Below are 13895 nucleotides of genomic sequence, written 5' to 3' on the forward strand. Positions count from 1 at the left end.
TGTATCTTAAACTCTGAGAACCATGTTCTAGGAAAGTTCTTAAGCAGCTCTTTTAAAAATGCTTTCCTGAGGAAATCACACTTTCAAATACCATTACATAGTTCCTAGGGGAAAATAGTCCTATAATTTATAAAATCCATTTCCTGTTGGAAATTTTCCTTCAAGAAGCATTTTTCCTACTTGTGAGATTTTCAAAACTCATGTCAACTATAGTAACTGTGGCATAAGATTGGAGCAAATAATTTTTACCTCATCCTTCACCTATGTTAACTTAAATCCAATAGTGGAAATCACAATTGGAATTGTCCTTTTAGCAGCTTGAAAATAAAAATTTTCCCTGATAAGAAAATACTAAAATAAAACTGTCTACTAAAAGCCCATCCTGTTAAACATTTAAGAAAGAAATCTTAAAGATTTCTTTAAAAATATCATTTTTTAGACTTTCAGTTGTAATCCTAAATAAAATTTCATACTAGTAACATTTTCATTGAATGTGACCATGTACTAGCAGAAAAAATATTATTTCCCCCCATAAAATTAAACAAGAAAAGCATTAACTAGAAGGGCAAGCATTTTCTAACTCCCGAGTTTTCTTTTTAGACGTAGACCATTCATTAGTTACTCAGAGGAAAAGAGGAAAGAGGACTGTGGCCCCACCTGTATGTTGATGGTGTACTCAGCGCAACTCTGTGCTTGACTTATGAGCATATTCTTCTGCAAACACCTTTCATTATTTTCTTTAAATAAACCTCTGGAGGTTACTCTGGATGAATATAAGTTTGCATCAATTGTGATATTGTATATAATGGCTATGAAAAAAAATCATAAAGAAATGTTATTACAAATAAACCTTTACAGAAAAACCATCCCTGCCTTATTGTATCTTACTGGGTGAATTCAAGGACTTTGAGAAAATATAAAAACAGTCTTTACACTGCATTGTGAGCAGTGACCAACCATGACATTTGTAATTCAGGCTCTGGTATGATGTAGGTGACTGTGGATACAGACAGATGGGATTCAAAGCATGGTTTGAAGCAGTGTGGAGCAAAGCAGATTTGCCACCAGGAAATCTACTGAGTGAATTTGGGCAAATTACTCACTTCCTCAAGCATTGGTTTCATCATCCCTAACATGGTGATATGATAAAGAAGCAGTTACTGAGTGCCCGCAATTGAACACATTCTCATATGTTACCTTATAAAAGTTTTGCTATCAACCTGGAAAATGGATATTATCTCATTTTTCAGATAATAGAATAAAAGGGGTAAAATAAACCGGCTCCATTCACAAAGCATGGTCAGAAATAAAACTGGGGTGATTTTGAAATCAGAACTCATGTTCTTTCAGCTTCCATGCAGTTGTGAGGATTAACTGCTATTTGAGGATTAACTGACATACTTTGAGAGAACACTCTAGATGCTTATATGAAGGGAAGGCACGCAACTATGCAGTCATAAGTTTGGAATCAGACATACTTGGTTTGAATTCTAATTCCACCATTTATGAGCTCAATGGCTTTAGGCAATTTGTGCAACCTCTTTGAACCTCCATTTCCTCATCTATAAAACAGAGATAAACTACTACCCCAGAGAAATGAAAATGAGAAAAAAAAAAAAAAACAGAATACTACTACTAACCCAGGGAAATGAAAATGAAAAAAAAATGCAATAAAAATTGATGCCAGTAGCCAATATACAAAGTATCAGAGCCTTTAACTAGAGTCTGCTGCCCAAAACTGAGGAAGGTGATCTGATGATATTCAAAGCATCAGCTGCTTTATCTGGCCTTACTCCGTCTTATTTTACTCTTTTCAAGATTTTAAAGGTGAATAGACTCCCAAAATAGATTAATTCTACAGATAACCTTTAAAATACCTATTAGAGATATTGGATAATTTTTCTTGCTCCAATGACTTAGTGAAGTTAACAAAGATAAAATGCAAGTGAATCAAATGGACTAAAAACAAATGAGGAAAATAATACAAAGGAAACACAATGACAGGAAGGTGAACACAGCCAGACATAGTTAGTACACATGGTAATACTAGTTCATTTTTCTCAAGTAGTCTCATGAAAAGGATAGCCTCCTAAGCAATATACTAATTTTGGGGGGGGTTATTAACTTTAAACCAGAGTGAACACCTGATACAATAAATAATAAAGACCATATGCTTTATAAATTTACAAAGTTGTGAAGATGGGATTCTTGTCTTACATACTTTTATTGCCAAGCAATTAAGTGACAAAGGATCATGACTGGCTTGTCTGTGTGGACCTGAAGACATCAAGGAAAAGGTGCCCAATGGAAAGGAAGCCCAGGGAAGGACATTCCCTGAAGTCAGAAAGCTGCTTTCAAGTTATAGCAAGAGAAGGGTTGAAGCCCCATCAAAAAGAGGAAGATTTAGGGGATAAATCCAGGCTTTCAGGCCTGGAGAGCTAACCAGCCAGCCATTTCTGCCAACTAATCTATTTCCCAAATTAATGTTTTAGGCAGACTAGCCACTTAATGTTTTTCCCCCAGCTTTTTAAAGATGTATTGGAGATATAATATTGTATCAATTTGGGGTATACAATGCATATTGTTATGTATGTAACAATGTATGTTAATTTATATATGTAAATATTAGAAAATGATTACAATAAGGTTCATTAACAGATCATCACCTCACACAGTTGCAATTCTGTGTGTATATCTATATGTATGGTGAGAACTTTTAAAATATACTTTCTTAGCAACCATCAAATATACAACACAGTATTGTTAGCTGCGGTCATCATGCTGTGCATCACATCTAGTCACTTAGTATTTATACAGAAATGGTTTTTGACTCAACTCTCCTGGCTACTCAAATGCACCTGCTACAAGGCAAGCCGTGAGATGTGCTACTCAGAGTTGGGTCAGTGTTTGAAAGCCTGAAAGGAAAAATGCCAGATAGATATGAAAAGTAGGAAACCATGGAAAGCATGCCAAGATGTGGATCTAACTTCTGCTTTAGGATTTTAACCTATGTATTTCTTGGTATGAATCATGACAAAGGCTGGAAATAAAGGGGCAGGTTAAAGTTGGTTTGTTAACCGCTTAATGAATCACTTATAGGAACTACAGGTGTCTGAAGGTTAGAGCCAAAATCTGATGGAAGGGGGATGAGAACCCATGAAAAAAACAGCAAGAGAAAGAAGGCTGTGTTGCATCAAGTACTAAGTCCATTGCCATGCTCTGCAGGCACTGGAACAGGAGAGATGAAAGTGAGGGGTGGTGGTTAGGAAGGACCTGGCCACACCCTGAAAGGGGACTCAGCTGGTCCGAGAGAGAGATGACAATTCCTGGTGACATTTGTCCAGTTTTCCTTACTCTTTCCTGCTGACAGAACACATTTCAGATTTTTATTCTCTTCTCTGGATTGTTTAGAGCATTTTAAACACTGGGGCACAAACCACCTATTGTTTTATATTTTCTCTTATTTCATGCATGTTAATTCCTCAAGAATAGGAATATTTGGTACTTGTGCTGAACACACCGTATCTAGATCATGCCATAACCGACTATACTAATACTATACTAATATACTATACTATACTATACTATACTATACTATACTATGCCTATACTAATATAGGCATACACTAGTATCATCCGTGTGTGCCCAAGATTTGAGGTAAAGAACCCATGGGTAAAGAAACTTGGATAGAGTTGGGAGAGCCCGAGACTAGGTCACAGAGACAGTAACTTTCTGTGGCAGAATGTTACCTTCTAGAGACAACTGGGGAAGATCTAACCATACCTTCCATGCGTAATTAACCATTCTCACACACCTCAAATGTGTGTCAATTTAAATGTCTGCAAGACCCTTCCTTCTTTTGGTCTATAAACCCAAAGTGTAGGTTATGTTCACAACTAAGACTCTACAAGCAAACCTATCTCCACACAGATTACTTCAGGTCAACCCACCCACTTGATCGTTCTGCTTAGTAGGTCTAAACTTGGCGCTGAAACAGAGCTTGAGTGTTATGTCAGCATTCTTGTTGAACAAAGTAATTTTATCTGGTGTGAATGAAGCATCCACAGATACATCAGCAATGCTTTGTGACCTGAAAGACATAAATGGAAGTAGGTAGTTACTGCCAAGTGTACATGTTATTACCTTCACCTAAGGGACCCAGGGCCAGCATTATCAAATTATTCTCTGCACAATCTAAGCACTTGAACAGTATTTCATATATGAAAGCTCTAAAGTGGCAGGTAGGAATTATGTCTTCTGTGTTGTGACTCTATTACCAGCCCAATCCACATTTAATTTTTTTCGTGTGTAATGCATGTGTAAGTGCAGGATGTGAGTTTACAATCTCTTTGCAAATGAAGTACAAAGTCATGGTCCTGGCCATGTTTTGCCAGCTATAGAAAGTGACATTTGCTCTTCTCACAAAAAGAAGGGAGAGAGCAGATGGCAAGGTGGGTGTGGCTGCGGCCGAGGAGCATGGCCGAGGCTGTCTCCCTGTTGCCTCCCTTAATGGTTGGCAACAATTCTTTGATGTGTGGTATGTGACCATGATATGATGGTGGCAACTAGCCTGACACCAGAAAATGGCCGAGGAGCCTCTCAGGCAGGGAGCTAAAGACCTCTGACTCTGGCACAGCCCTTTATATATCTGGAAAGCTTTCACATACACATGGTCTCATTTGCCCCTAGAACACTCCTGTGAAATAGAACAAATATTGTCTCCCTTCTGATGAAAAAGTCTGAAACCAAAGATATTTGGTAACTTATCAATTTACTGAGTAATAGCAAGTGAAGAGTTAGAATTCATGTTCTCCTAGTTCCTCTGTCAGTAAAATTTTGTACTTCATCATAACGATCCTTGTGCACATGCTGCATTATTTACAGAGCAGCAGGTAGTAATTAGTAATTTCACTGCTTTGAAAAGTACCACCGCAGAAAACATTTTTTCTTTAATTTCAGGTATCATCTTTTAAAGGACTTGAGTCAATTGAAAAATTATTTTGTCAGTTAATTGTATACCTACAAGGCCCCCTAATAAGTAGTCATAAAACATCTAACAACATGTTCTCAAACCTACAAGAACTAAAATGTCAAGTGAATGTTTTCTGTAAGTTAATATCTTTTAAGAGCATCTTTTATCCCATTGGAGATGGTGGTATTGATTGAAATGATTTTGTTAACTTGTTTTTTAGAAATTATTCTTAGCAAGTTTCCCAGAAAATCCAGTCTCTGCACCTTATAGGAATGTGACCACAAAATGGCATAAAACTAGCTTGACTGATACCTCAATAAATTGATCTGATTCCATGTGTCTTGACTTTTTGAAGAATCAAATCCACTTTCAAAGAAAAAAGTCTGGCCATCATTGGCTATATTAAAAGGTATCGGGGTGCCTGACTGGTTCAGTCAGTGGAGAATGTGACTCTTGACCTTGCAGTGTGGGTTCAAAATCCAAGATGTGTGTGGAGATTACTTATCAAATCTTTAAAATTAAAAAAAGGGAGTGTCACAGTATAGCAATTATATTGACTATGAAGGATGAAGCCTACCAAGATGGCTACAGGGGGATGTTCACTGAAAGGTAGGATTTCTTAGAAATTAAAAAAAAAAAAAGTTCTGTGACTATGCCACCATATACTTTGTATTTTTCTAATGGCATGATACTCTTAACTGATTTTATTCAGTAAATATATTTTTGAATCTGTCAGTCTTAAGTGTGATCTGTGAGTTTCCCCCCACGTGAAGTTTTCATTAAAATGATACACCTAAAATAATGCATTTTGGGTGGCTCAGCCGTTGAGTGTCTGCCTTCAGCCCAGGGCGTGATCCTGGGGTCCCGGGATCGAGTCTCGCATCGGGCTCCCTGCATGGAGCCTACTTCTCCCTCTGCCTGTGTCTCTGCCTCTTTCTCTCTGTGTCTCTCATGAATAAATAAATAAAATCTTAAAAAAAAACCAATGCATTTCATCTTTTAAAAGTACACGTGAAATATTGTAAATAGTTTAATGAAACTCAGAAACAATACACCAATATGTAATGTTTCTCTGTTCTTGAAGTATTTGGACATTTAAAGTACATTTTTCAACAGAGACAAATGAACGAATGAAATATATTTTTTTGGTGGGGGAAGACTCTTAATCTAATTCTCAATTTCTTTCTAATTCCAACCAATATATTTGTCTTTGTCTTTGAATCACAGCCCTTGAATTCCTTATTGTTCCCTCTTGCTCTTCAACTGCTACTGAGGTCAATGAGAAGTCAGCTAAACCTAAATAATGGCTTCTTGTTTATGACTAATAATTTCAAAAGTTACTTCATAACCACATGAGAAGTTACACTTTACTTGTGTGGTCTGAGTTTTCAGTATTTTTAGGGCATTCTCATGAGGCTTCCTTTCTGTGAGCGGAGGTAAGGTTATTTGGAAGATAATATTCAGAAATATCTTGGATACCATTTCAAAGGCTCTGTCTCGTCTATGTCCTTTTTCTGCTCATCATATAGAGAATGGTGATAGCAATGGTAAGCAAATATTTTTTTTTCTCCTGTAAGGAAAAATACTTTTCTTCCTTTGACACATAAATTATGACACATAATTGTCCTGGAGTCTTCTAGAACGCAGGTAGCATTTCCACAATTTCAGCACAATTATCTGCTCTACTTAGCAGGTCACTTTTTAATTAGCTAGTTTGTGTCTGGCTTTCAATTGACTCACCAGAGCTGAACCACTTGCCCAAAGGCACCAATGGACACGTCAGTGATGGAATCCCCATTTAAATCACCATAGCCATCCAAAGATCTCCCAAAGTACTGGAGCTGGCTCCTAAAGGCTCCATTGGATCCCAAGATTTTCTGTAAGAGCAAGTTTTACATGAAATGATAATGTATAACAACTGAGATAGAAAAAAAGGGAGCTTCTACATTGCATAGTTAGATTCTCTACATAGCCACTTCTCAGGTTCTTTTATTCTCCACAAAATTCCATTCATTTTTCAATCACAGCTTTTCTCATCTGTTTATTATTCTTGCAGCCACATCATCACAGAAAATCACCAAGTCATCACCATGACTCTTTTAACATAAAAAAAAAAAAATCACAATGCAGCAGCAGATCAGTGGACTGAGCAGGATTTGAAGCAAGCTCAGGTCATGGTTATTCTCCTAGCCCACATCTTTCATGACTTTAATGGAAAGTTGCCTGATCAATGAGGCCCCTTGGTCACCCTTTAAAGTACTTAATAACTCCCATCCCTGAACATTAAATTAAAAAAATACCTTATTTATTATGATCTGGAACACTTTATATCACTTATCTTATTTCCCCCCCCCCCCGTCTCCTCCACAAAAATGTAAGATCCATAAAGGGCAGAATTTTATCTGTCCTGTTCTTTACAGCATCTCCAGAACCTAGAACAGTGCTTGACACACAACAGGAGGTTTACTAAATGTTTGCTTAGTGAATGAATAAGGTTCTACACTAGGTGGGATGGGTCAGATTACCTGCATGGTAGCTCTAATATGATGATACTCACATGTAAATGCATCACTATGGAACTCAGGATTACCTGGGAATATCTCATGCGAATGGTGCCCTCGTGACCATTGTAGATATACACAGCCCCAGAGTTCTGATTTTCCAAAGGCGAACCAACTATTACATCATTAAAGCCATCCATATTGATATCTGAAAGAGCTGCAATTGCTGAACCAAACCGAGCATTTTCAACACCATTGGGGCCTTCGAGAAACTGGTGCCAATTCAAAACGCCCTTGCAAGGGGGAAGAGAAGGATGATTAAAGCAAACTTTCCAACCTCCACCTTGAAAATTCACAGCAAATGATGCTCAAACCAATTTGTAAACTGTTAAAAGTAGGCAAGATTTCAAACCTTGATTTCAAAATTCTCTAGGATGAGAATTATAAATGAGAATTCTAGCAAGTAAGCTCAAAGGATATGTGCTCACAAACTGAGATGAAAGGGATGGATTCTCTTTACTGTGGCTGTACCACCTACATACCACACTATCCATATCTATGTCTCCTTTCCCCCTTAATATTAGAATCTTTACTTCTTTCTAAAACTTTTGATTTAAAGTTTGTTGATAAAAATATAATATCTTGAATAAAATTAAGGTAGAGACACAACAGAAAACACAATATCTTAATTTAGACCTTAAAACTGGGATCCCTGGGTGGCGCAGCGGTTTGGCGCCTGCCTTGGGCCCAGGGCGTGATCCTGGAGACCCGGGATCGAATCCCACGTCGGGCTCCCGGTACATGGAGCCTGCTTCTCCCTCTGCCTATGTCTTTGCCTCTCTTTCTCTCTCTCTGTGACTATCATAAATAAATAAAAACTAAAAAAAAAATTTTAGACCTTAAAACTTACTGAACAATGGCATAATTATAATGGTATAGGAAGTAGAAAATGAGACCACTAAGTTCCGATCCAAGACAGCAACCCTGAATTCTCCTCTTGCCTGGAACACATCAGATTACACCTATTAATAGGACAATTCCTCCTGAAAAAGTACTGAGGGCTGACTGGACAGCTACTGAACAACCACAGACAGAGAAAATGGCAAGAGAACACCAAGAGAGATGAAGACAAAGTAACACAGGGAAACTGACACAGTGAGGATGCAGAGGACTGAGAGGGCAGGAACAGATTCCACTGTCCTTAGGCACAGAAAATAAGCCACAATTTAAAAAGAGCGATTAGCATTTAAAAGAGGCAACTCTAGAACTCTGCCACATGGTGGAGGAGCAACAGGGAAAGCCCTCCAAGTCAGAGGGATTGGTTTACATTATTACCATCCCACCTTAAAAGCCTAGGTCAGAGCAGGGTCTGGTCAGATCTGGTTATCTCAGTGAGACCTCACTGACCTCAACAAGCTCAAGGTCCTCAGGCCCACACCAGTGTCAGTGATGCTGGGATACAAAAAAAAAAAAAAAAAAAAAAAAAAAAGAAGTCACAGTTTAAAAGGGCCAAGGAGTGGTAGGAACACTCTCTCCTCATCTACCTCTATAGCCCAGATTGGAGCACGGTCCAAACACCATAAGTAGTGGGTTCAGATGCCATAACAGGCAGGTCCCAACCCTATAAATGGCAAAGTCCAGTCATCATAGGATGCTTGCAACATCAGCCAAGCCCAGGGTCTATAGGCCCATACCAGCTTCTGTGGTGCCAAGGGCACAGCAAATAAGCTGTGGAATCTAGGGTTTTTGTTTTTTTGTTTGTTTGTTTCTGTTTTAAATTTTTTAATTAAAGCAAAGCAAGTATTATTTTTAAATTAAAAATGTCTTGTTTTATTTCTTCTTTTTTTTCCTTTCCAATTTTATTTTTTTCTTCTTTTTTTGCAAAAAGCCACGGTTTATTTTTAAGATTTTATTTATTTGAGAGAGAAAGCACAATCAGAGGGAGGGGCAGAGGAAGAGAGAGAAGCAGACTCCTTGTGGAGCAGGGAGCCCAATGCAGGGCTCAGTACCAGGGCTCGATCCCAGGACCCTGGGATCATGACCCGAGCCAAAGGCAGATGCCTAACTGACTGAGCTACCCAGGAGCCCCCACAAAAGCCACAGTTTTAGAAGAGTAACTTCTAAAACAGCCACAGCTCCAGCCAGCCAGCCAAAAAGTCATCAAGCACACATAGTCTGCAAAGGGGCACCATTCTTAGCTGTTCTTCCTAATCCATAGAAATACAGAAAGTCAAGAAAAATGCAGAGACAGAGGAATATGCTCCAAAAGAAAGAAAAAAACTCAGAAAAAGAACTAAATGAAACAGATAAGAAACATGCCTGATAAAAAATTTAATGATTGTGAGGGTACTGGGCTAGAAAAAAAAGGGGAAGATCTCAGTGAGACTTTCAATAAAAGCATAGAAAATATTAAAAAGAATCCATCAGAGTTGAAGAATACAATAGCTGAAATAGCAGGGGATCAATGGAGTTGAGGATGCAAAAGAATATATCAGCAACCTGGATGATGGGGTAATGGAGAGAAACAGCAGCTGAATAGCAGAAAGAGAAAATTTTTTAAAAAGACAGGTTAAGAGATATCATGGACAACTTAAAGCAAACAAACATTTGCATTATTGGGGCCCCAGAAAAAGAGAGAAAGGTGGAGAAAACTTATTTGATGAAATAATAACTGAAAACTTCCCTAACCTAGGAAAGGAAATAGACATCTAAGTCCAATAAGCACAGAGAGTTCTAAACAAGATGAACCCAAGGAGGTCCACACCATGGCACATAGTAATTAAAATGTCAAAGTTTAAAGATAAAGAGAGAATCTTAAAAGCAGAAAGAAAGAAACAAAAAGTTACTTAGAAGGCAAAAATCTATAAGCCTATCAGTTGATTTTTCAGCAGAAACTCTGCAAGCCAGAAGAAAGTGGCAGGACATATTCAAAGTGCTGAAAGGGGAAAAAACAAAGAAACAAACAAAAATACCTTATACCCAAGAATACTCTACCACGCAATATTATCATTCAGATTCGAAGGAAAGATAAAGTTTCCCAAATGAAAGATAAAGGAGTTCATCACCACTAAATTGGCCTTACAAGAAATATTAAAGGGATTTCTTTAAGTGGAGAGGAATGGTCATAATTAGACATAAGAAAATTATGAATAAAAGATGTAAAATATAACATACTCATAAAATGTAGAGAAGGGAGTAACAGGGAAGAGATGGGAGAAAAGAAAAACGTTCTCCCATTTGCCACCTTTGAACCACCTTTGGAATGTCTTTGAACTTAAATGATCATCAAATTAATACTGCTATTTACTTGGAATGCTATATATGAACTTCATGGTAATCACAAACCTAAAACCTATGATAGACACACAAAAAAGAAAGAAGCCAAATATAACACTATAGAAACTCACTGATCACAAAGAGAATGAAAAGGAATAATAAGACAACTAGAAAATTTTAAAAATGGCAAAAAGACATACCTATCAATAAGCACTTTAAATGTATATGGCCTAAATGCTCCAACCAGGGACATAGGGTGACAGAGTGAATAAAAAACAAGACCCATCTATATGCTGCCTATAAGACACTCACATCTCAGACCTAAAGACATACAGACAGAGAAACATTCATCATACAAATGGAAGTGAAAAAGAAAAAGCTGGGGTAGCAATACTTATATCAGATGAAATAGACTTTAAAACAAAGACTGTAACAATAATCATTACATAATGATAAATCCAACAAGGGGATATAACAATTATAAATATCTACACATCCAACACTAGAGCATCTAAATACATAAAGCAAACATAAATGGAAATAAAAAGAGAAATTTATGATTCTACAAATAGTAGGGGACTTTAACACCCTACTACGTCCATGGATAGATCATCCAGACAGAAAAATTAATAACGAAACAATATTTTAAATGACACATTGGACCAGATGGACATGGAGCATTCCATCCTCAAAAGAGAATACACATTCTTTTCAAGTGCACATGAAACATTCTCCAAAGTAGATCACCTATCAGGCCATAAAACAAGCCTCAAGAAACTTAGAAAGATTGGAATCATACCATGCATCCTGATAACAGTATGAAACTAGAAATAAGTTATTATATATCGAGAAAAAAAAGGAGAAAACACAAACATGGAGACTATACATCATGATACCAAACAACCAATAGGTCAATGAAGCAATTAGTCAAAAAAGAAATAAAAAACATAGAGATGAATGAAAATGAAAATACAATAGTCCAATATCTTTGGGATGCAGCAAAAGTGGTTCTAAGAGGAAAGTATACAGAATATAGTGATACAGTCCTATCTTAAGAAATAAGAAAAAGCTCGAATAAACAATCTAACCTTACACCTAAAGGAACGAGAAAGAAGAACAAACAAAATCAAAGGAGAGTAGAATAAAGGAAATAAGAATAAAAGACCAGATCTATTTTTAACTCTTTGAGGAACCTCCACACAGTTTTCCAGAGTGGCTGTACCAGTTCACATTCCTACTAACAGTGCAAGAGGGTTCCCCTTTCTCCACATCCTCTCCAACATTTGTTGTTTCCTGTCTTGCTAATTTTCACTATTCTCACTGGTGTGAGGTGGTATCTCAATGTGGTTTTGATTTGTATTCCCTGATGGCCAGTGATGTGGAGCATTTTCTCATGTGCTTGTTGGCCCTACGACCCAGCAATTGCACTGCTGGGGATTTACCCCAAAGATACAGATGCAGTGAAACGCCAGGACCCCTGCACCCTGATGTTTATAGCAGCAATGTCCACAATAGCCAAACTGTGGAAGGAGCCTCGGTGTCCATCGAAAGATGAATGGATAAAGAAGATGTGGTCTATGTATACAATGGAATATTACTCAGCCATTAGAAACGACAAATAACACACCATTTGCTTTGACGTGGATGGACCTGGAGGGTACTATGCTGAGTGAAAAAAGTCAATCGGAGAAGGACAAACAGTATATGGTCTCATTCATTTGGGGAATATAAAAATTAGTGAAAGGGAATAAAGGCAAAGGAGAGAAAATGAGTGAAAATATCAGTGAGGGTGACAAAACATGAGAGACACCTAACTCTGGGAAATGAACAAGGGTAGTGGAAGGGGAGGTGGGTGGGGGGTTGGGGTGACTGGGTGATGGGCACTGAGCGGGGGCACTTGGCGGGATGAGCACTGGGTGTTATGCTATATGTTGGCAAATTGAATTCCAATTAAAAAAAAAAAGAAAAGGAAAAAAAGACCAGAGCAGAAATAAATGACTTAGAAACAAACAAACAAAAAGAAAAATTAATGAAATAGAGTTGGTACTTTGAAAAGATAAACAAAATTGATAAACCTTTAGCTGGATTCAAGAAAAAAAAAAAGAGGACCCAAATTAAAAAATAAATCAGAAATGGGAAGTAATAACTGATATCACAGAAATACAAAGGATTATAAGAGAATACTAAAAAAAAGCATATACTAGCAAATGGGACAAATCAATCAATCAATCACATCACTGCAACAAAACAAAGGATAAAAATTAGGATTTCAATAGGTGCAGAAAAATCATGTGACAAGATTCAACCTCAATTCACGATAAAAAAAACTCTCAACAAAGTGGGGTTAGAGGGAATATACTTCAACATAGGCCATATATGAAACACATGTAGCTGACATATATACTCAATGGGGAAAAACTGAGAACTTTCCTTCTGAGGTTAGGAACAGAATAAGGATGTTCACTCATCATTTTTATTCAACATGATACTGGAAGTCCTAGCCACAACAATCAGACACAAAGAAATAAGAGGCATCTATGTTGGTAAAGAAGAAATTAAACTGTTACAATTTGCAGACAACATGATGCTGTATATAGAAAAATCTGAAAAATCTGTTCAGCGAGGAGCCAGACTTGGGGCTTAAATTCCTGGCCCTGAGGTCACTACCTGAGCCAAAATCAAGAGTTGGATACTGAACCAACTGAGCCACCCAGGCACCCCTGCTTTAGAATTGTTTTAATTGCCTCTGTTTGAGAGCTAATTTTTACATTCATTTAAATAAATAAGGTAGAACAAATTATCACAACAGCAAAATGTAAAATTTACTCTATCAATACCAGCTTCCCTTTTTTCCCATCCTTTCTCAAATTTTCTATGTCAACTTGTGCCTTTAATTCCAGTTTTCAGCTCCAAGATCATTATACTATGGGCATTGATTTAGAGAGCTCCGTCTAGTTAGAGTATGCGAAGTTTTATGTTCAAGAACTAAAAATCCCAAGAGCTACATGTATACATGCCTAACTGCCTAACTAAGCAACAGCATTTCCTGACAAACTGACGTAGAAAGCATCCAAACATTTGCAAAGTCCCTGGTACAATTTGTCTTTTTCACTGTAAAATGTTAACAAGATAGTTTGTTCTGTAT

General features: G+C 37.3%; 1 protein-coding gene across 1 annotated transcript in view; it reads right to left on the reverse strand.

Annotated features, from left to right (window-relative positions):
* Positions 1 to 13895, reverse strand: part of ITGA2 (integrin subunit alpha 2) — a 102588-nt gene that overhangs the window by 24158 nt on the left and 64535 nt on the right. The window contains exons 14-17 of the mRNA XM_072824637.1: positions 7564 to 7767; positions 6714 to 6850; positions 3952 to 4091; positions 658 to 809 (exon numbers count right to left, since the gene is read on the reverse strand). Coding sequence (XP_072680738.1) covers positions 658 to 809; positions 3952 to 4091; positions 6714 to 6850; positions 7564 to 7767 — 633 coding nt within the window. The remainder of the gene's footprint in view (positions 1 to 657; positions 810 to 3951; positions 4092 to 6713; positions 6851 to 7563; positions 7768 to 13895) is intronic.

The sequence above is a fragment of the Canis lupus genome, chromosome 4 (assembly GCF_048164855.1).
Source record: "Canis lupus baileyi chromosome 4, mCanLup2.hap1, whole genome shotgun sequence".
Taxonomy (NCBI): domain Eukaryota; kingdom Metazoa; phylum Chordata; class Mammalia; order Carnivora; family Canidae; genus Canis; species Canis lupus.